Source organism: Lucilia sericata, unplaced genomic scaffold (assembly GCF_015586225.1).
Source record: "Lucilia sericata isolate MDLA Ls3-8-SP2 unplaced genomic scaffold, ASM1558622v1 Contig001321F_arrow, whole genome shotgun sequence".
Taxonomy (NCBI): domain Eukaryota; kingdom Metazoa; phylum Arthropoda; class Insecta; order Diptera; family Calliphoridae; genus Lucilia; species Lucilia sericata.
Window position 1 is genome coordinate 43,126 of NW_023995266.1, and position 22,386 is coordinate 65,511.

At 28.3% G+C, this 22,386-nt stretch overlaps 1 protein-coding gene across 1 annotated transcript in view; it reads left to right on the forward strand.

The window, feature by feature from the left end:
- Window positions 1-9,336: 9,336 nt before the first annotated feature.
- The window catches only part of LOC119610951, a 66,707-nt gene continuing 53,657 nt past the window's right edge, over window positions 9,337-22,386 (forward strand). Inside the window, exon 1 of the mRNA XM_037966375.1 lies at window positions 9,337-9,568. Coding sequence (XP_037822303.1) covers window positions 9,509-9,568 — 60 coding nt within the window. The 5' untranslated portion in view covers window positions 9,337-9,508. The remainder of the gene's footprint in view (window positions 9,569-22,386) is intronic.

The window sequence follows — 22,386 nt, forward strand, 5'->3', positions numbered from 1 at the left end:
GTTTTTCTCATAGTTTTTTTTTTTTATTAATTCAATGTGTACAACATTTTATTTTTAAATTAATTTAATTTATTTATTTAATTTTGTTTTCTAAATAACAATTTAATAAAAATGTTAGTAATGCCAACCTTCTTTCTGTGTTATTTTGTTGTCGTAGTTGTTTTTCAACTTTTCTTTTTTGTTTTTGCACTTTGTGGCAAATTTCCTTTTGCTCTGGTTTTTGTTGTTGGTTCATTCAGTTGTAGTTGTAATGTTTTTCTTTTCAACAAAAAAAAAGAAAAACAACTAAATGAAAAATAAAACTATTGCCATTTCTTTCTAACACACACAAAAAGCCAAAAGGTACTCTTTTAATTTTATCAAAAAGAAAAACAACAACTATAACAGAACGATGAAAAGCAGAAGACCGAACACATGCAAAAAGGAAGAAGCAAATCAAAAAAGTACGGAACAAAAAGAAAAAAACAACAATAATATCAAAAAGTATACTAACATACAATATAAACAACAACGACTACTAGCATGATAAACAACAACAACAACAACAAAAACTACTACAATAATAATAACAACAGAGAAAATTTAACTATAACAGAGATTCATTTTTACGGGTTCATAACACCACCGAACAGCAACAACAACAAAAATTAGAATAACACAATTACAACTACATACAACTACGACTAAGTTAAACAACAACGAACTACGACGACAACAACGAACAACAACGACACCGACTGACGACGATTCAATGAAAATTCTACTACAACTCACATGTATGTGAGACTGGAAAATTCTCTTCTTCTTCATCTATTGCTGGAGCATGTTGTTGTTTTCATTTTTATTATTTTGTTATTTGTATTTTTCCTCCGAAATTCTACAAGTTAGTTTGTCTGTAACATGTTGGGTGTCGTGTGAGTGATTGTACATGAATGTTGCATTGTGCAAGCACAAGAGAATTAGCGAATATTTTCCAACAATTTTCCTTTTAGAAAATTTGTGTACGAGTGGGTGAATGCGTCTGCCTGTTGTTTGATGCATGCTCCAGCAACAAAAATTCTCAACGGCCTCCTCACATCATTAGTTAGTTGTATGATTATCAAGTTGTGTAGTGTCTTAGTAAGGGTTTGTTTGATTGTCAGCTGTTTTTCAGGTTTTTCTTTTTGTTTTTGTTAAACAGGGATGAAAAATGTTTCTCATAGGAAGTGTACCCAAATAGTACTTTCTGCTGAAGAATTGTATTTAACAAACTTGTTTTGAAAATTATTGAAATTTATTACCGGCATCGTTTAGAGCACGTGGCATAAAAATATTTTTGCTTAATGACTTCTCACTTTAGTGAGATCAAATAAAAAAATGTTAAAAAGTTTCTCAACAAAATATTTTATATTCTATAGAAAAGTTGATGAGAAACTCACCTTCTTTTCTATAGAAAAGTTGATAAGAAACTCATCCTCTTTTCTATAGAAAATTCGATGAGAAACTAATTTTTTTCTATAGAAAAGTTTATTAGAATCTCTTTTTATTTTCTACAGAAAAGTTGATGAGAATCTCATCTTTTTTTCTACAGAAAAGTTAATGAGAAACTCACCTGCTTTTCTGTAGAAAAATTGGTGAGAAATTCACCTTCTCTTCTTTTCTATAGAAAAGTTGATGAGAATCTCATCTTCTTTTCTATGGAAAAGTTGATGAAAATCTCATCTTCTCTTCTATAGAAAAGATGATGAGAATCTCATCTTCTCTTCTATAGAAAAGTTGATGAGAATTTTACCACCTTTTCTATAGAAAAGTTGATGAGAAACTGATCTTTTTTTCTATAGAAAAGTTGATGACAAACTCATCCTCTTTTCTATAGAAAAGTTAATGAGAAACTAATTTTTTTCTATAGAAAAGTTTATTAGGATCTCTTTTTTATTTTCTACAGAAAAGTTGATGAGAATCTCATCTTCTTTTCTACAGAAAAGTTAATGAGAAACTCACCTGCTTTTCTGTAGAAAAATTGATAAGAAACTCACCTTCTCTTCTTTTCTATAGAAAATTTGATGAAAATCTCATCTTCTTTTCTATGGAAAAGTTGATGAGAATCTCATCTTCTCTTCTATTGAATAGTTGATGAGAATCTCATCTTCTCTTCTATAGAAAAGTTGATGAGAATCTTACCACCTTTTCTATAGAAAAGTTAATGAGAAACTGATCTTCTTTTCTATAGAAAAGTTGATGAGAAACTCATCCTGTTTTCTATAGAAAAGTTAATGAGAAATTCATCCTCTTTTCTATAGAAAAGTTAATGAGAAACTCATATTCTTTTCTATAGAAAAGTTGATGAGAGACTCATCTTTTTTTCTATAGAAAAGTTGATGGGAAACTCATCTTCTGTTTTATAGAAAAGTTGATGACAAAATCATCTTTTTTTCTATAGCAAAGTTGAGGAAAATCTCATCTTCTTTTCTATAGAAAAGTTGATGAGAATCTTATCTTCTTTTCTATAGAATAGTTGATGAGAAACTCAACTTCTTTTATATGGAATAGTTGGTGAGAATCTCATCTTCTTTTCTATTGAATAGTTGGTGAGAATCTCATCTTCTTTTCTATAGAATAGTTGATGAGAATCTCATCTTCTTTTCTATAGAGTAGTTGATGAGAATCCCATCTTTTTTTCTATAGCAAAGTTGAGTAAAATCTCATCTTCTTTTCTATAGAAAAGTTGATGAGAATCTTATCTTCTTTTCTATAGAATTGTTGATGAGAAACTCAACTTCTTTTATATGGAATAGTTGATGAGAATCTCATCTTCTTTTCTATTGAACAGTTGATGAGAATCTCATCTTCTCCTCTATAGAATAGTTGATGAGAATCTCATCTTCTTTTCTATTGAACAGTTGATGAGAATCTCATCTTCTCCTCTATAGAATAGTTGATGAGAATCTCATCTTCTTTTCTATAGAATAGTTGATGAGAATCCCATCTTCTTTTTTATAGAAAAGTTGGTGAGAATCTCATCTTCTTTTCTATAGAAAACTTGATGAGAATCTTATCTTCTTTTCTATAGAAACGTTGACGAGAGTCTCACCTTTTTTCTATAGAAAAGATGATAAGAATTTAATCTTCTTTTCTACAGAAAAGTTAATGAGAAACTCACCTGCTTTTCTGTAGAAAAATTGATGAGAAACTCACCTTCTCTTCTTTTCTATAGAAAAGCTGATGAAAATCTCATCTTCTCTTCTATAGAAAAGTTGATAAGAATCTCATCTTCTCTTCTATAGAAAAGTTGATGAGAATCTCATCTTCTTTTCTATAGGAAAGTTGATGAGAATCTCATCTTCTTTTCTATAGGAAAGTTGATGAGAATCTCATCTTCTTTTCTATAGGAAAGTTGATGAGAATCTCATCTTCTTTTCTATAGAAAAGTTGATGAGAATTTCGTCTTCTTTTTATAGAAAAGTTGATGAGAATTTCATCTTCTTTTCTATAGAAAAGTTGATGAGAATCTCATCTTCTTTTCTATAGAAAAGTTGATGAGAATCTCATCTTCTTTTCTATAGAAAAGTTGATGAGAATCTCATCTTCTTTTCTATAGAAAAGTTGATGAGAATCTTGTCTTCTTTTCTATAGAAAAGTTGATGAGAATCTCATCTTCTTTTCTATAGAAAAGTTGATGAGAATCTCATCTTCTTTTCTATAGAAAAGTTGATTCCTCTTCTTTTCTATAGAAAAGTTAGGAGAATCTTATCTTCTTTTCTATAGAAAAGTTGTTGGTAATTTCTTCTGTAGGAAACTTTAGTTTGAAACTTTTCCTTGGAAAAGAAACAAACTTCCAACAAAAATACTTTAGGAGTTGTTCATCATACTTTCAGACTTAATGTTATTGCTCTATTAAATTAATAAATATCTTATCAGTTTTTCCTGATAGCATGATTTATTCCCTTAAAAAAATAAAGTACTTTTCATTCATCAACCCCTTTTATTTTTATACACATGATGATGATGATTATCATGATGTAAGTGATGTTGTAAACATTAAGGGGTTTGTATGATTAACAAATGTTGTAAAGTAAAGCCTAACAAAGCAACATCAATAACAACATGTTTGATAGGATTTTCCTTAACATAAACGAACTAGTTGTTATTACTGTAACAACAATTCGTTAGTTTTTTTATTCGTTTGTAAAAGAAAATTTTTGCGAAAATTATTCGTTCGTTTTTGCTTTTACGCTCTAAAACGTTTTATGCTCTCGTTATTTGGCTAGAGGTTCGTTAGTTCGTTTTTGTATACTCGCTGGCTGAATCGTTTGTTTGATTTAATTTTGGTTGGATTTTTGTGTTGTGTTGGGTTGTGTGTTGTTGGCTTTAGCTGTAGATGACTGGTTGGTTGGCTTGGCTGGTTGGTTGGCTGCTATTTCTACTGCTGCTCGCTGCTGGCATGTCTGTGTCTATTTGTGTATAACAACAACTCAACTGGACGACTGACGACTGGCTTTTTCAGTGTTTTTCTTGTTAGAGTTTGCCGTCCTTTTTCAGTATGAAATTGAGTTTTGTGTAGTTAAGTCAGCAAAAGTTTCCGTATATAATTATAAATTCTTAAACATTTTCAACAAACGTGTGAGAATTACAAAAAAAAAAATTAAATAAATTTTCCAATTATAAAATATATTTAATATTAAAACAAAAACAACAACATCAAAAGTTTTTTTCAAATCTTAACAAAAAAACAAATTTAATTAAAATTAATGAAAATATTATTAAAATAAAGTAAAAATATTGTTTAAATATTTAAGTATTAAATATAAAAATATAATTAACAAGCAGTAAATTAAATTTATAACAAAACAAAAAATCAAACTTTAAAAAGTAAATTTAAGATAATTAAATAAAAATTAAAGTGTAAAACTATTTATTATGAAAACAAATTAAAATTACCAAAAATTATTATTAAACTTAATTATAAAAATAAATAAAATAATTTAAATTTAATAAAAAAAAACCTCAACATCAAACAAAAACAAACAAAACAACCTTTTAAACAAATAACGGTATTTACTGATTCAAACCTATTTGAAAACATTTTAGAATTATTTCACATTTTAAGTTATTTTTAACAATTGTTAATTGTTGTTGTTGCTATTGTTTTCAATTATAAACAACAAATCAATTGAATTAAACAACAATAATAAACATTTTTTTTTAGGATTTTTTTTAATATAAACAACAATTTTTCGTTTTTCACTTCAAATGTTTTTTTAAATCTTTAGTTTTTTTTTATAAATTTTAAAATTATTTTATTGCTTTACTAAACTTACTCATAGATTTTTCTTGAATTTTTTTTGTGAGTTTAAACATTTGAAATTGAAAATGTGTTTACAAAAAAAAAGTGTTCTTGTGTTTATATTTTAAATTGTGAGCGAGTGTGTATGTGTGCGTTCAAAAATTTCAATTGTTTATTTAAATTAAAGAATATGTTTGGTTTTTGAAACGTATTTGGAAAAATTTTATTTTAATAGATTTTCTTTTGTTTACTTTATTATTTCATCTTATTGTGCGGGAGAAAAAATCTTGCTTTTCTTTTGTATAAAAATCTTTGGGTAGAAAAAAATTTATGTTTTTGTTAATGGATTGAAGGTAAATGTTTAATTAAATGAAAATTTTGTTCCAAATGAAGCTTAGAGAAAAGAAATAGCATTCAAAATTTGTTTTGTAATCATACAAGTGTAATAAGAATTCAAAATTGTTCACAAAAAGTTAACATATGTTAAGGCTTTTAAGCAATTTTCCCTTAAAAAGTTTTTTAAAGTTGAAGTAAACCTGTTAAAGTTACTTGAAATGTAAAGGAATTTTGTTTTAAATAAGTTATAAAAAGTCCACAAGCCAAACGTATGCTTAGAACTCTTAGAACTTAGAAAAAATGTAGTCTACTTTTAGGCAGAAAAGAAAAATAACTTAAATACTATGAATTCGTAAAGAGCTAAAAGTTATTTAAAGGAATTAAAGGAAAAAGACTTTTGCTTGAAAATCCCACATCAACAACTTGAAAAGTGTAGTCGACTTTTAGGCATAATAAAAGTACGACTTAAATATAACAAATTCTTGAAGAGTTTTCAAGAAAACTTCTATTTAACGGAAATAAGATACAAATTATAAAAAACCCAAAATCAAACTTCAGTTTGAAACCCGAACTTAAACATTTAAAGATATACTTCAGAAATGTAGTTTACTGTTAGGCGTAATATAAACATGATTTCAAATTTATTATTTACTGAAGAATTTTCACAAATTTTTTCAAGCATTTTTGTTTAAATAAGCATTTATTACAAAAATTTTACTATTTAAATGTATTTTTTTAATTTTTGAACTTTTTTCAAAAAGTGTAGCATGCTTTTAGGATTTTTAGGCTCTTTAGTTAAAAATGTATGAAAAATTTTAATAACATCTTCAATAATTTATAGAAATACAAAAATAGCAACATTTTCCATTTTTTAACTGATATTGTCTTTAAAATTTGAGAAATTTTTGAAAAAATTCTAGCATACTTTTAGGTTTATTAGATTATTTAGTCAGTTGTAGGATAATATAACTAAAATCATAAACATTTTGTAATAATACAAACAGAAAGGTAAAAAATGATTCACATAATCAGTACACAAACATTATTTTAAGAATTAAGAAAATGTGAAAAAAACTTGGCATAATTTTAGGCCAATTTTAGAGTTAGCAAAATATAGAATGTTTAAATTGTAGAAATTCCTTAAAAGTTTTAGTATTTTAGTATTTAGTCTTTAGTATTTTAGTCTTTTCAAAATCATAATTTTAAGGAGTTTTTATATGTTTTCAAAAAACATTGCCTACTTTTAGGCCTTTTTGCTGAAAATTAACAAATTTTACAAAATTTTAAATAGTTTTAATAAATAATGCAACTAATCAATAAAATTTTTATAACTTTAATTCGAAATTAAAAAAATTAAAACAACTAGTTTAGTTTTAGGCTTTTAGTAAAATGACTTCGATTTCATTGAAATTCTTTAAAAGTTTTAGTAAATTAAATAGTATTATGAAAACTAATAAAGGGGTCTTTTTACAACAATTACAATTCTTCTTTAAACTAAACTTTATCTTATAAACATTGCATACTTTTAGTTGCTGCACAGAAAATTTTATAAAAACTTCAATAAATTTAGTATTGTTTTTCAAACACTGGTGATCTTTATAAAATAATAATTACTTTTTGCAATTCCAGACCAAAATTGCAATAAAATATTTTAAATTTTGAATTTTTAATCAAATGAAGATATTTTTGAAAAATATGGTATAGTTTTAGGCTTTTTAAAGAAAAATCGTAAATGCAAACTAAGCCCTAAAGCCTTGTAGTAGGATTTGCTTCACAAATCTTTAAAAATTATAGAAATATTGCTTTAGATAAGTTTTCTCTTCATTTCTTTTTAGTTTTTCTTAATAATATAGCATAGTTTATGGCTTTTTGGTAGGGAAAATTTAAAATTAACAAAATATGTTAATGAACAATAAAAATTGAAACAGAAGTTGCTATGAAAGCATAATACATAAGAAATCTTTAGTTTTTAGTAAAAAAATATGTAGCCTACTATAGGGCTTATATAAAATACTTAAATTTAAAAGTAAAAGGTTGCATACTTTTAGGCTTTTAATAAACATTTTAAGCTTAAACTTGCTTTTAGTAAGCAAGAAGTAAAAATTAAACATTTAGACTCTTAAAAGCAATTAGATTTAGTAAGAAGACAAAAGCTTAGGTGTTTAAGTATTAGTTAGTGTTAAAAAACTCCGCCCAAGTTGAGCAGGAAGCGGGCAAATTATGAAAGACTTGTTTTATGACATACTAACTATAATTCACTCTAATTCACAGCTTAGGTTTCTACTTAAATAAAATATTTAAAACATTTTCATCAATAACACTAATCGGCACACATTTAGCTAAAATGATAGCATAGTTTTAGGAGCGTAGATAAAATGTGGATATTTTTAATTTAAATTAGAAAGTTATCAGCTTGTTTTTTGTGACCCAGTAGGTTCAAGATAAATAAAAATAAATATTCTTTGTCCGTCCTTCTGTCTTTCGAAAGTGTGATAGGAGTCAAGCAAAAAGGGCTAGAGAGCCTTAAATTGTTACAAATATTCTTAAGTATTGGTTTTAGGCCTATAGAAGTTGATTTATTATAGATTCTTATTGGATTCTAAGACCATCTAGCCATGTCCGTCCATCTGTTTGTTGAAAGTACAATAGGAGCCAAGAGAACAAGGGGCAAGAGAGCAAACACTCTTCAATATTAGCCTTTACTCTTTAATATTGGTCTTATAAGCTTCTAGACCGATCTAGTCTTGTCCCTACTTCTGTCTTTTGAAATCGCGATAGGAGTCAAACTAACAGGGCTAGAGAACTCTAAATAGTTACACTAACCTATAATTTTGGTCTGAGGTTTACAAAAGTATATTTATTCTGGTTTTTTATTAGATTTTAAAATTATCTAGCCATGTCCGTCCTTCTGTCTGTTGAAAGCTTAATAGGAGCCTAACTTGAGGGGGAAAGAGAGCAAATACTCTTTAATATTAGCCTTAGATCTACAAAGGAACATTTATTCTGTGTTTATAGTAGTGGTACGATCCCAACATGTCCGTCTGTCTATTGATAACAAGATAAGAGCCAAACTGAAAGAACTATAAAGATGAAAATTTCTAGAAGTAAGTTTGTTAAGTTTGATTCTTATTCATTAGAAATTCCATTTAAATCCCACATTTTTTTTCCAGAAAATTCCTTTAACAAAACTCATTAGCATATCAACATGAATTTTCTTTAATATGAAAAACATGTCTACATTCTTAAAAAAAATACTCAAAACACTTTTAATTTTTATTATAAATATTCTTTATCATAAATAAGCTTTATATATTTAAACAAATTATTGTTTTTTCTTTAATTTTCAATTATAAACTTTTGTTGCTTTATAATTTAAATCAATCACTGTACGAAACATTTTCCCAAAAAAAAAAAAATAAATTCAATTTATAATAAAACGCCTATAATTTTCTTATTCTTCTTTCTTTTCATCTGGCTACTAGCAAAAACAAAAGTGTAAAACGACATCAAAATAAGCTGCAGGCAAATAAAAATTAACGTAAAACCAAAAGTTTAATAAAATAAAGTAAATTTGAACAAATACACCGAGAGAAAACTGAAAATAAATCAAAACTTAAAAATAAAACATCAAAATAAAAACTCAGCTTGAAATTAAAACAAAAGTTACAAAAACTTAAATTTAACAAAAAAAAATTAATTGAAAATTATTTTCTGCAAAAACAAAGTGTTAAAAATTTAAACATTTTTAAAGTGTAAAGTGTTTTAAAGTTAAAAAAAAAATCAAACAACCAGTGTAAAAACCAAATAATCTTCACAAAAAAAAAAATTCCAACAAATATTTTACCAAAAAAGAAAGAATAAAAAGTAATTGTTTATTTTGGCAAACGTTTTAACAACAAATCATTCCATATGGTTCATATTATTGAATTGGTCGGTCAGCCGAAGGTTGAGTTTGCTCAACAAGTTACTGTGAGTATAATTTTTCATATAAAAAATATAAAACCAAAAAAAAGCAAAAATTATTAGCAGACAAACAATCTATATAGAAAATATAAAACACAATAGAGATTTAAAAGCAAAAAACACAAACTACTCCCCCTTCTCCAAAAAAGAAAAAAAAAACACTGACAAAAAAATAATGTAATAAATCTTGTGTTTGTAGTCACGTAATGACAACATAATATGTGACTTTTTGTCTCCCTATAATTTGGTTCTCTTACTCTTTATGAAAAAATATGTATTTTTTTTTTTGTCTCAAATAAAGTTATAAACAAACTATAACCCAATAACATTTTTAACAACAACAGCTTTTTTAGTTTGCTTACAAATTAAGGCCGTAGGAGGGGTGCTCGAGGTGTGAGTGTAAATGTTTATTACAATTTTATGAGTTTGTCTACCGGTTCTTTATTTTGGTATTTATCTTATAGGTCCTCTCTCTCTGTCTCTCTACACACACACACTAACACTGTTAGCATATCCCATGTGTATAAGTTTGCCAAATTTTCCCTTAACCAAGGTTATTTTTTTCACATGCATGTATGTAGTTGTTTTTGTGGTTAATGCTGATAATTAATCATTTCATATATTTTTTGTTTGTTTGTGGAAAAAGAGACATTTTTGGCAAAAATAATGAATAAATTTAGTAATCAAAGTTGAAATAGAAATTAAGTTATTAAAGCATATCGTTAAGGGGCGGTAATATAAGATAAATGTAAGGCATACTTTAAGGGATTTTAAGGAAAATGTTCAATTAAGCAAAATGTATAGAGGTTTTCAAACAATTTTCTTTAAGGAAAAGTCTTATAAAGTTGGTATAGAAATTAAAGCATATCTACAGGAGGGCGATAATGTGAAATAAATTTAAGGTATAGTTTTAGGTATTATATGTTATTAATTAAGGAAAAACAAAGGATTTTGACAGGAATTTTCTTAAAGGAAAGAAAGAGTTTCTAAAATGGAATTGAAATTTAAGTATTAAAGGAGGTTTCAATGGAATTTTTTTAAAGGAAAAGTATTCGTAAGTTGTAATAGAAATTGTATTGCCTATCTACAGGGACAGAAATATGAGCAAAATTAAGGCTTTTTTCTTAAAGAAAATGGGTTTCCATGCTGGGTGTTCCATACGGTTGCATTATTTAGAAGGGTAGTTTGTTTGGGGGCTAAATGAAATCGTGGACTAATATAGAATATCTGTAGAACATTTTAGCTCTCTAATTGCTCTCGTTAAGGCGCTACAGTGCTTTCAAAAGGCAGGCAGATGGACAGACAGTCAGTTAGTTAGATGGACGGACAGACAGTTAAATAGACGTGTCTAGATCGGATGTGGCCAGATCATCTTGTAATCCAAAAAGCAATCATAATATACAAACTTTTTTAGGATATACAATATTCGCTCTAATAAAAACAATGTCCATCTATCCATTTTAGAAAAAATATATTCCAAATGTAAGACTCATTAGTAATGAATGATATGTCAGTTCTTGAACAATTAAAAAAGCTTTACAACATCAGCAATATCCATGTCATAATTCAGTATCAATATTGATCTCCAATTTCTTTTAGACTTGTCCGTTTGTCTGCCTATTTTAAGTTCAAAATTGTCCGTCTTTCCGTTTATATAATAAGATCACATTCCTAAGTTCCAAATGTAAAATTGATTTGCAATAAATGTCATGTCAGTTGTTGCAAAACTCAAAAAGCATTACATTACCAGCCTAAATATCAGCAATATAATTGTCATCATTTAGTATCAATATTGATCGGCAATTTCTTTTAGACATGTCCGTCTTTCTGCCTATTTTAAGATCAAAATTGTCCGTCTTTCCGTTTATACAGTTGTTAAAATACATTCCTATGTTCTAAATGTAAGACTGATTTGTGCAAACAAATCAAATCAACTTTTGCACAAATTCCAATTTACAACATCAGCAGAAGTATCACCAATATCATTGTCATAATTTAGGATCAATATCGCTCATCAAATTCTATTAGACTTGTCCGTCTGTCTGCCTATTTAAGATCAAAATTGCCCGTCATTTCGTGTCAGAACTCAAAAAGTTTTACAATATCAGCAATATCATTATCATAATTTATGATCAATATTATTGATCTGTAATTTCTTTTAGACTTGTCCGTCTGTCTGCCTTTTTTAAGTTCTAAAGAGTCCGTCCTTCCAGTTATATGTTAGAATAATCTTTTTAAACAAAGTATTGCAGCAAATTAAATAATATTCAAAAATTTTCACAATTTGGTTCAGCAATAGAGGCCAAACTAAAAGACCCCAGCTAAAAGAAAAACTCATTCAAAAGATTTATTTTTTAAGAAAAAAAAAAAAAACAATTTTGTTGTAATGAAAGTATGTAGAGAATCTTTATAAAGCTGTAATATCCTCTTTCTTTAGTTGGGTTCTCATTAACATTGAAATTTAATTTAAACCTGTCCGTCTGTCTGCCTATTTAAATGTCTGCCATGTCCATCTTTTCATGTGCATACATTTTCAAAGCCAGAGTAATGGTCACATACTTATATATATATATATAAATTTCCTTTAATATATTTCTTTGGATGTTAAGAAATTTGTGGCTGAAAATCAATAAAATCATTGAAGTAGAAAAATAGTTATAAAACGAAATATGAAAAACAACCTCAAAGAAAATTTTGATATAATTTTCACATTTAAATCTCAACTTTAATAAAGTGAGAGAAGCTATTCGTTTTCCTTGCTTCTGATCTGCTAATTGGAATGAGCGCCGTCCTTCTGTCTGGAATTTTAAAGTTATTTATTTTAGAAGTTAAATTATCAAACTCAGTTTAGAACCTTGGAAATATTCCTTAAGATTTCAATAGACACATTTTTATTTGCAACAAATTACTGTTAATATTTTCTTATAACAACAGCTGTTTTATGAATTCAAAAATCATCTTAATTTACACTAACACAAATAAATATTTATATATATGGATACACAGCTTAAAGTCGCCTAAAAATATGCAAATTATTTCTTTTTTTTAACATGTTTTGTAAACAAAACAAAATGAAAAAAAGAAAATTTAAATTTTTGCTCTTTCAACATCTTAGAAAAAAACCCCTTTGGAAAAAGGGATTTTATTCTTTTTACACAACAACAATTTAAATAAAAATCAAAGGCATAACAACAAATGGCTATAAACCCTTGTTAATATATGTTAACGACTTTGCTCTAAATTTACAAACAAAAAAAGGCAACAAAAAACATATACAATACGCTACAACATTTCAAAATCTTACTAACAGGCAGAAGAGAAAAAAACTGACAACAAAAGCAAGAAAAAAATTAGAATTAAACTCCTAACACAACCCAAAAATTGAAAAAAAAAAAAAAATATTCACACACTTTAATACAAAAATGTATAAATAAAATTGTAAAATCCCAGCCACAATACACAAAACACTAACAAAATAAAAGCCAAAGACCTGGCACCAGTTTAAGAGAAGTGGTGGATTTTTAATAAGATAAAAATACTGAAAAAATCCAAACAAACGAACAAACAATGTGTGTCATCGATTTACAAGCTGGCAAGTGTAGCCGGCCTAACAGTTATAACGCCAAATCGACAGACAGACACATACCCACCAAATTTGTTTATGAACGTGAAACATCCCTTAGAAGCTTAAAGAAGAGCAAAATTCTAATAGTGCTGACATACGCACAATGTGACAAAAACAACAACAACAGTAACACAAATAATAGAAAAATCGAAAATGTCCAAATAAACATTTGTAGGCTCTGTTTTGGTTTAGCTTTTTCTGTCGGTCTGTCTGTCTGTATGTGTGTGTATGAGTTTTTCAAGTCTATTTAACAAAAGAAAACCTAGAAAAGAGTATTTGAAAATATATCTAGAAACAAAACTGTTCACAACATGTCAAATTTTGTGTCTATTTTTTTTCCTCCTTTTTTTTTTGTTAAATTTACACTGAAATGCTTTTTAAGCAACTAAAAATAGGCTTTAAATTTTTTTGTTAAGGTTTGAAAAAACGTATGGAAAGATATTTAGCAAAAATGCGTAGTAGACAGTGTATGATTTTAGCCGCAAAAAATCGATGTTAGATAAATATTAGAAAAAAGGTAGAAGAATACAATTTGTAGGGAATTAAGGTTTTTTAATAAGTCTGTAATGAAAGGAAAAAGCCTAAAAGTAGACTATAGTATATAGTATATTATAAGCTTTACATGCTAAAGCTTAATGAGTTTCTTATACTATAAAATTGATTAAGTAAAATTGAAAACTTTTTTTAAATCTTAAATATGGAAAGCAAACTTTATATATCTTTATCTTAAAATTCTTTACTCAAGGTTTTTTGCCTCATTGACACGCCCTCTACTTTTCGAAATCTTTTAATACCCTTAGCTTCTCTCTTTAATAAACATTTTCATATTAAATCAACAGTGCTCACGTTAAAGTAGGGTAACAATAATAATACAAAAAAAATCTCTGTTCTTAATAGCTAATAATTTTAGATGTAAGTACCTTGTTTATTGTTAACACATACACTCATAAAATCCACTAAATATCTACACTAAACAATGGCAAAAACTTAATAAACACAAAACATAATATTAGCATACATATGTGTATGTATGTGGGTTTATATATACGAAATAAAATACATACATATAAAATGCAAAAAAGTGGGAAGTATAACCCTTAAGCGAACTCGCCCGCATAGTAAAAAATCTAAACAGATTTTTGATGAAATATCAGAGCACAGGTCTAACCATTTTGTTAAAACAAACGTAATGATTTGTCTTGAACATTATCCACAGTTTTAAAAAGAAATCTAACTAAATCTTAAACTAAAGCATACTTTGAGGCCATAACCTTAATTTATGAATAAAAAGGCGCTTCTTTGTATTAAACACAAATAATTTCTTCTCACTTAATATTATACCCCAACATTTGCAAGTAAAAATAGTTTAAATTTATTTTCTTTATTTAAATAATTTGCCTTAGTTTACCTTCCCACTTCATTACTTTTCTTACCTCCCATACATACATACCTACGCACATACATATATAGTGTTGATATTTTATTAATAAATATTACATTTTTCCTGTTACACACATTCATTTCATTGCTTTTTGCAATTTATACTTAGTTTTCATTTCTCTTGTTGTTGTTGTTTATTTTTCCACTTTTCCTTATTCCTTATACATTTTCATACTCATTGTTAAACATTACGCTTTTCCTTCATTTACTCTAATGCAAAAAATATTTCTTTATTGTTGTTGCTGTTAATGTGTAAATTTTTCTAAGTAAATAAAATATGTATGTATGTGTATATGAAAGTGTGTGTGTTAAGAGTCCTGTTTTACTAAGATTTTCTTTGAGCAAAAAAATTATAGGCATACAATTTTAAGCTTTAACTACGAGGGTCTTATATTAGAGTTGACATTTTTATTACACTGCTAACGGCCTTTAGTAGAGAAAAACAATAAATATAAAAACACTAAAAGCAAAAATAAAACACCAAAAAGGAAAATTTTTATACTAAACAATTGTTGTAATGTTTGTTGCAAAAAAACGCTTGGCGGTCTTCTGGGTTTTTAATAATGAAAATGGTGATGATGATGGTGGTTGGGTGACTTAGCGGTTGAGAGGAAAAGTTAGAGGTTTTTATTTGAAAAAAAAAATCACCCTTAAATATTTTATATGATTTAAGTAGTTTTTACAACATTTTTTGTTCTTTGTTTTGCTATGAATTTTCATAATAAAAAGTAAGGAAAATTAAGAAAATTTTGTTAATAAAGAAATTCTGGTTATTTTAAAAATTTTTTCAAGATTTCCGTTTTCTTTTAACTACAACAGTATTAGAACAGAACAGAACTAGAACAGAACTAGAACAGAACTAGAACAGAACTAGAACAGAACTAGAACAGAACTAGAACAGAACTAGAACAGAACTAGAACAGAACTAGAACAGAACTAGAACAGAACTAGAACAGAACTAGAACAGAACTAGAACAGAACTAGAACAGAACTAGAACAGAACTAGAACAGAACTAGAACAGAACTAGAACAGAACTAGAACAGAACTAGAACAGAACTAGAACAGAACTAGAACAGAACTAGAACAGAACTAGAACAGAACTAGAACAGAACTAGAACAGAACTAGAACAGAACTAGAACAGAACTAGAACAGAACTAGAACAGAACTAGAACAGAACTAGAACAGAACTAGAACAGAACTAGAACAGAACTAGAACAGAACAGAACTAGAACAGAACAGAACAGAACAGAACTAGAACAGAACTAGAACAGAACTAGAACAGAACTAGAACACAACTAGAACAGAACTAGAACAGAACTAGAACAGAACTAGAACAGAACTAGAACAGAACTAGAACAGAACTAAAACAGAACTAAAACAGAACTAGAACAAAACTAGAACACAACTAGAACACAACTAAAACACAACTAGAACACAACTAGAGCACAACTAGAACACAACTAGAACACAACTAGAACACTACTAGAACAAAACTAGTACAGAACTAGAACAGAACTAGAACAGAACTAGAGCAGAACTAGAACAAAACTAGAACAAAACTAGAACAAAACTAGAACACAACTAGAACACAACTAGAACACAACTAAAACACAACTAGAACACAACTAGAGCACAACTAGAGCACAACTAGAACACAACTAGAACACAACTAGAACAGAACTAGAACACAACTAGAACACAACTAGAACACAACTAGAACAAAACTAGAACAGAACTAGAACAGAACTAGAACAGAACTAGAACAGAACTAAAACAGAACTAGAACAGAACTAGAACAGAACTAGAATAGAACTAGAACAGAACTAGAACAGAACTAGAACACAACTAGAACAGAACTAAAGCATAAAAGAAAATTTTAGATCATTTGTTTCCAAAAATGTTTTTATAATTTGTTGCAAATAGCTTTTGAAATTTATTTGCTATTTCTTAAATTCTTCTAAATTTAATAATTTTTATAAATTTGTTTATTTCCTGTTATATTTTTTCACTTTTATGGTTTTGAAATTTCAAATTTTATTTGCTTTTTGGTTTTCATACACTTTACGCTCTAACCCACTTAAGTTTTTGGTTTGAATATAAATTGAAATAAAATTGTGAGGAAATTTTAAACAAATAAGTAAAATTTCAAGAAACAATATTTCCACTTGAATAAATTTAAAAGATTATTTATAAGTCCAAATAACCAAAAGAAGGTGTTGCTTATATTAAAAATTATACTATACAATTGTTTTTCTTTAATGTTTCTTTTTTTCTGAAATAAAAAATCTTTTGTTTATAAATTTTTTTTATATTTTTGGTTTTGCTCCAAAATTTTTTTTACACTCCAAAGAAAACATTTTTATAGGAAAATGTTTTCAAATCTATAAATAAATTGGAAGAACAAAAATTAAATTTTTTTATTAACATTATTGTGCGGAATGAAAAAACTGGCTATAAATTTGTTGGCGAAATTGGGGGAAATTTTTGTGAAAATTTTAAGCAAAAATATTAAACAAAAATTGCCATTAACTGCAACACGTTTCAAAATTTCTTGAACTTTTGTTTGTTTTTCTTAGCAAATTGCATGGCAGTGAAACAAAGTTGCAGGAAATTTTAAATTTCTAGAAGAAAAAAAAAATTTCCAAAAATTTTTTAACAATTAATTTGTTTAGTCCAAATAGTTCCCTTCTAATACCAAAATACTTTAATAAAATAATTTTCTATTTTCCCATAAAAATTTACTTTTCGTTTTTGGCAAACTTGTCAACAAGTCTTTGCTCTTTAGTTTAGGTCATAAATCATAAAAACACCTTCACAGTTCATATAAAAAAAACATGTGCTAGTACTTAAAGTAACGCTTTTTATTTCAAATTTGTTTTCGAAAAACAAAACATAAATTACCCTAAAATTGCTGCTAACACCTAATAATGCATTAAAGAGTCTAATAAACCTAAAACACTTCCGTTTCAAATCAATCAAAATTTACCAAAAAAACACACACATACTACCAAAAAAAACTCCTAAAAATATAACATAACATGATAAATGAAAACGAAAGAAACCTTAAATATAAAGAAAAATTAGTTTTTAAATAAAGCTGTTTGGCAGCTCATAAAATATAATGTTTAGAACACAATCAATTCCCCTGCTACCAAAGAAAAAGTAAAACACATACACTAGCAAGACCTAATAACAATTGTACAAGACCTTAAATATATTCCTAAATTTTTAGTCTACTTTAGGGGTTTTACCGCACGGTTTAGAGAGGAAGTCAAAACACAAGTAACACACTTACTTCCGTCACAGCTAGTAAACATGTCATATGACAGGTAACAAATAATTTAAATATACTACTTACACACATTCGTTCATAAGTTCGTTCCTTAACTGAAAATCACTTGTTTTATTAAACATAAATTTTCGTCACTGCTGTTGGCTTTAGTTTTGTAGCAAATTGTATAGCAGCGAATGTAATGTTGCTTATAAATTGTTGTGACACACATACACACGATTTGCATGCAACACTTAATTAATAAAACAATATAAGAAAACAAGCTAACTTGAGTGTAATTTCCCTTAACACCCAAACCGCTCTTTAATTTATTGTTGGTTTATGTAAAAAAAAAAAATAAAATTATGTTTATTAGTTTTTTTTTGTTCTACTAGGAAAACTATAGTAAAGAAAATTTTGTTAACATTTAGCTAATAAAATCGTTAATAAAGAAAGTTCTCGTACTTATACAAGGAACATATTACACAGAAAGAAATTTGAGAGGAAATTAATGATCATATTTCAACTAGAACAGTACTAGAACCGGGCTAAAATAGAACTAGAATAGAACTAAAACAGAATTAGAACAGAACAGAACTAGAACAGAACTTGAACAGAACTTGAACAGAACTAGAACAGACCTAGAACAGAACTAGAACAGAACTAGAACAGAACTAGAACAGAACTAGAACAGAACTAGAACAGAACTAGAACAGAACTAGAACAGAACTAGAACAGAACTAGAACAGAACTAGAACAGAACTAGAACAGAACTAGAACAGAACTAGAACAGAACTAGAACAGAACTAGAACAGAACTAGAACAGAGCTAGAACAGAACTAGAACAGAACTAGAACAGAACTAGAACAGAACTAGAACAGAACTAGAACAGAACTAGAACAGAACTAGAACAGAACTAAAACAGAACTAGAACAGAACTAGAACAGAACTAGAACAGAACTAGAATAGAACTAGAACATAACTAAAACAGAACTAGAACAGAACTAGAAGAGAACTAGAAAGAACTAGAACAGAACTAGAACAGAACTAGAACAGAACTAGAACAGAACTAGAACAGAACTAGAACAGAACTAGAACAGAACTAGAACAGAACTAGAACAGAACTAGAACAGAACTAGAACAGAACTAGAACAGAACTAGAACAGAACTAGAACAGAACTAGAACAGAACAGAACTAGAACAGAACTAGAACAGAACTAACAGAACTAGATCAGAACTAGAACAGCACTAAACAGAACTAAAACAGAAACAGACTTAAACAGAACTAAAACAGAACTAGAACAGATTTTGAGAGGAAATTAATGATCATATTTCAACTAGAACAGTACTAGAACCGGGCTAAAATAGAACTAGAATGGAACTAGAATAGGACTAAAACAGAACAGAACTAGAACAGAACTAGAACAGAACTAGATCAGAACTAGAACAGAACTAGAACAGAACTAGAACAGAACTAGAACAGAACTAGAACAGAACTAGAACAGAACTAGAACAGAACTAGAACAGAACTAGAACAGAACTAGAACAGAACTAGAACAGAACTAGAACAGAACTAGAACAGAACTAGAACAGAACTAGAACAGAACTAGAACAAAACTAGAACAGAACTAGAACAGAACTAGAACAGAACTAGAACAGAACTAGAACAGAACTAGAACAGAACTAGAACAGAACTAGAACAGAACTAGAACAGAACTAGAACAGAACTAGAACAGAACTAGAACAGAACTAGAAACAGAACTAGAACAGAACTAGAACAGAACTAGAACAGAACTAGAACAGAACTAGAACAGAACTAGAAAACAGAACTAGAACAGAACTAGAACAGAACTAGAACAGAACTAGAACAGAACTAGAACAGAACTAGAACAGAACTAGAACAGAACTAGAACAGAACTAGAACAGAAGTAAAACAGAACTAGAACAGAACTAGAACAGAACTAGAACAGAACTAGAACAGAACTAGAACAGAACTAGAACAGAACTAGAACAGAACTAGAACAGAACTAGAACAGAACTAGAACAGAACTAGAACAGAACTAGAACAGAACTAGAACAGAACTAGAACAGAACTAGAACAGAACTAGAACAGAACTAGAACTAGACAGAACTAGAACAGAACTAGAACAGAACTAGAACAGAACTAGAACAGAACTAGAACAGAACTAGAACAGAACTAGAACAGAACTAGAACAGATCTAAAACAGAACTAGAACAGAACTAGAACAGAACTAGAACAGAACTAGAACAGAACTAGAAACAGAACTAGAACAGAACTAGAACAGAACTAGAACAGAACTAGAACAGCACTAAAACAGAACTAGAAACAGAACTGGAACAGAACTAGAACAGAACTAGAACAGAACTAGAACAGAACTAGAACAGCACTAGAACAGCACTAAAACAGAACTAGAACAGAACTAGAACAGAACTAGAACAGAACTAGAACAGAACTAGAACAGAACTAGAACAGAACTAGAACAGAACTAGAACAGAACTAGAAACAGAACTAGAACAGAACTAGAACAGAACTAGAACAGAACTAGAACAGAACTAGAACAGAACTAGAACAGAACTAGAACAGAACTAGAACAGAGCTAGAACAGAAACTAGAACAGAAACTAGAACAGAACTAGAACAGAACTAGAACAGAACTAGAACAGAACTAGAACAGAACTAGAACAGAACTAGAACAGAACTAGAACAGAACTAGAACAGAACTAGAACAGAACTAGAACAGAACTAACAGAACTAGAACAGAACTAGAACAGAACTAGAACAGAACTAGAACTAGAACAGAACTAGAACAGAACTAGAACTGAACTAGAACTGAACTAGAACAGAACTAGAATATAACTAGAATAGAACTAGAATAGAACTGGAACAGAACTAGATAAGAAACGGAACAAAACAACGTTAAATTTGAATTTCTCAGTTTGTTAAAAATATTTTTAAATTATATGTATTTATTCCTGTTCGAATACCTCCCCTTAACGACTGTCACTGTTACGACAAATAATCAATAAAATATTGATGAAATCATTGAACCAAAACCACATTCTTATTAAAAAAAGGAAAAAAATAAAGCCAACTACCTTTACTAATACCAACACTACACAAGATGACTACATACAAACGAAAAGTGTCAATAAATAAAACAAACGGCGATAGAGTGTCAGGGAAATAACACATACACAACACTTCAAAATTACCCAAAAACAAACTCTAAGCCCCCACAAAAAAATTTTTGACGAATTCTAACAAAAAAAGGGAAAATCTATTACAATACCTGCGCTAATGATAGAACTACACGCGCGCTACTGCTTTTTTATAAAGTACAAAACATCCGAAAAAAAGGACTTCAAATATGCCATAAACAAAGACAAGCCGGCAAACAGTAGAAGGACAGACGTTTGTTAAAACGGATAGACAGACACTTTACGTTATTTGCTTAAGTATGTAAAGAGAAGACAACACCTGGTTTCGGTAAATTTACAAAATACATACTAACACTCTGTGTAGTAGTAGTAGTATGGATGTGTTTTTTTGTATTGTCAGAGTTTTCAAAGTAAACATTCGGTTTTATTCCTCGTTTTTGCGTTTACCACGTCTGTACGTTTTTCAATGAATGACATTGTCAATGACATTATTGAGTCAACACTCAGGAAATTGTGATTAAAGACATTGGCGTTTGGTTATTATTAAATATTTAATAATATTAAGTGTGTTTTTGTGTTTTTTTGGGGGGTATTGTTTAAAGGATTCTAAATGTGAATAGAGGGAAACTGAATTGAGTGGGGAAATCGATAGGGAAAGAGCTGTTGTTTTAGGAAAAGTTTAATGAGTTAAAATAATTATTTTAAAATAAATTTTTATGGTATAATGAGATCTGTTGTAAAATAAAAATATCGTTTAAAAGTTGGTCCTTCGAACCCAGATTTGTTTCAAATTTTAGCCTCTGTCTTTTAGCTTTAAGTTTGATGACAAACGTTTATTAATTTTTATTAAGAAAGACAGCCATTAATTAAACTGATTAGTCCTACAAGTCATTTGAGGTCTTTTAACTACTTTTAATAATTGGTCCTACGAACCGCATTAAATTTTTTTTTATAAACTCTATTCTACAAAATGTCTTAAATAACATTTAGGAAGAATCAAATTGTATAGGTTTGTTCCCTGTTTTTCGCTGTGTTCTTTTTAGGTTCCTAAAAAAAGCATTTTTCATTTTGCATATTTACAATAACTAAAATAACAACGAAAAATATGAAAAATACACAACAAAATGTATTTATTTCCATCTATAAAAAGTAAAATATTTATTTTGTTGCTTGCTGCTGTTCCAAAATTGTAGGGTCCCAACAAAGGGGGTAGCAGAGCTTTAGATACTGGAAATTTTTGAAAATTTCGTTTACATTTTTTGTTTCTCAATTCTATACACATAGATAAATATTACGGCAAACAAATA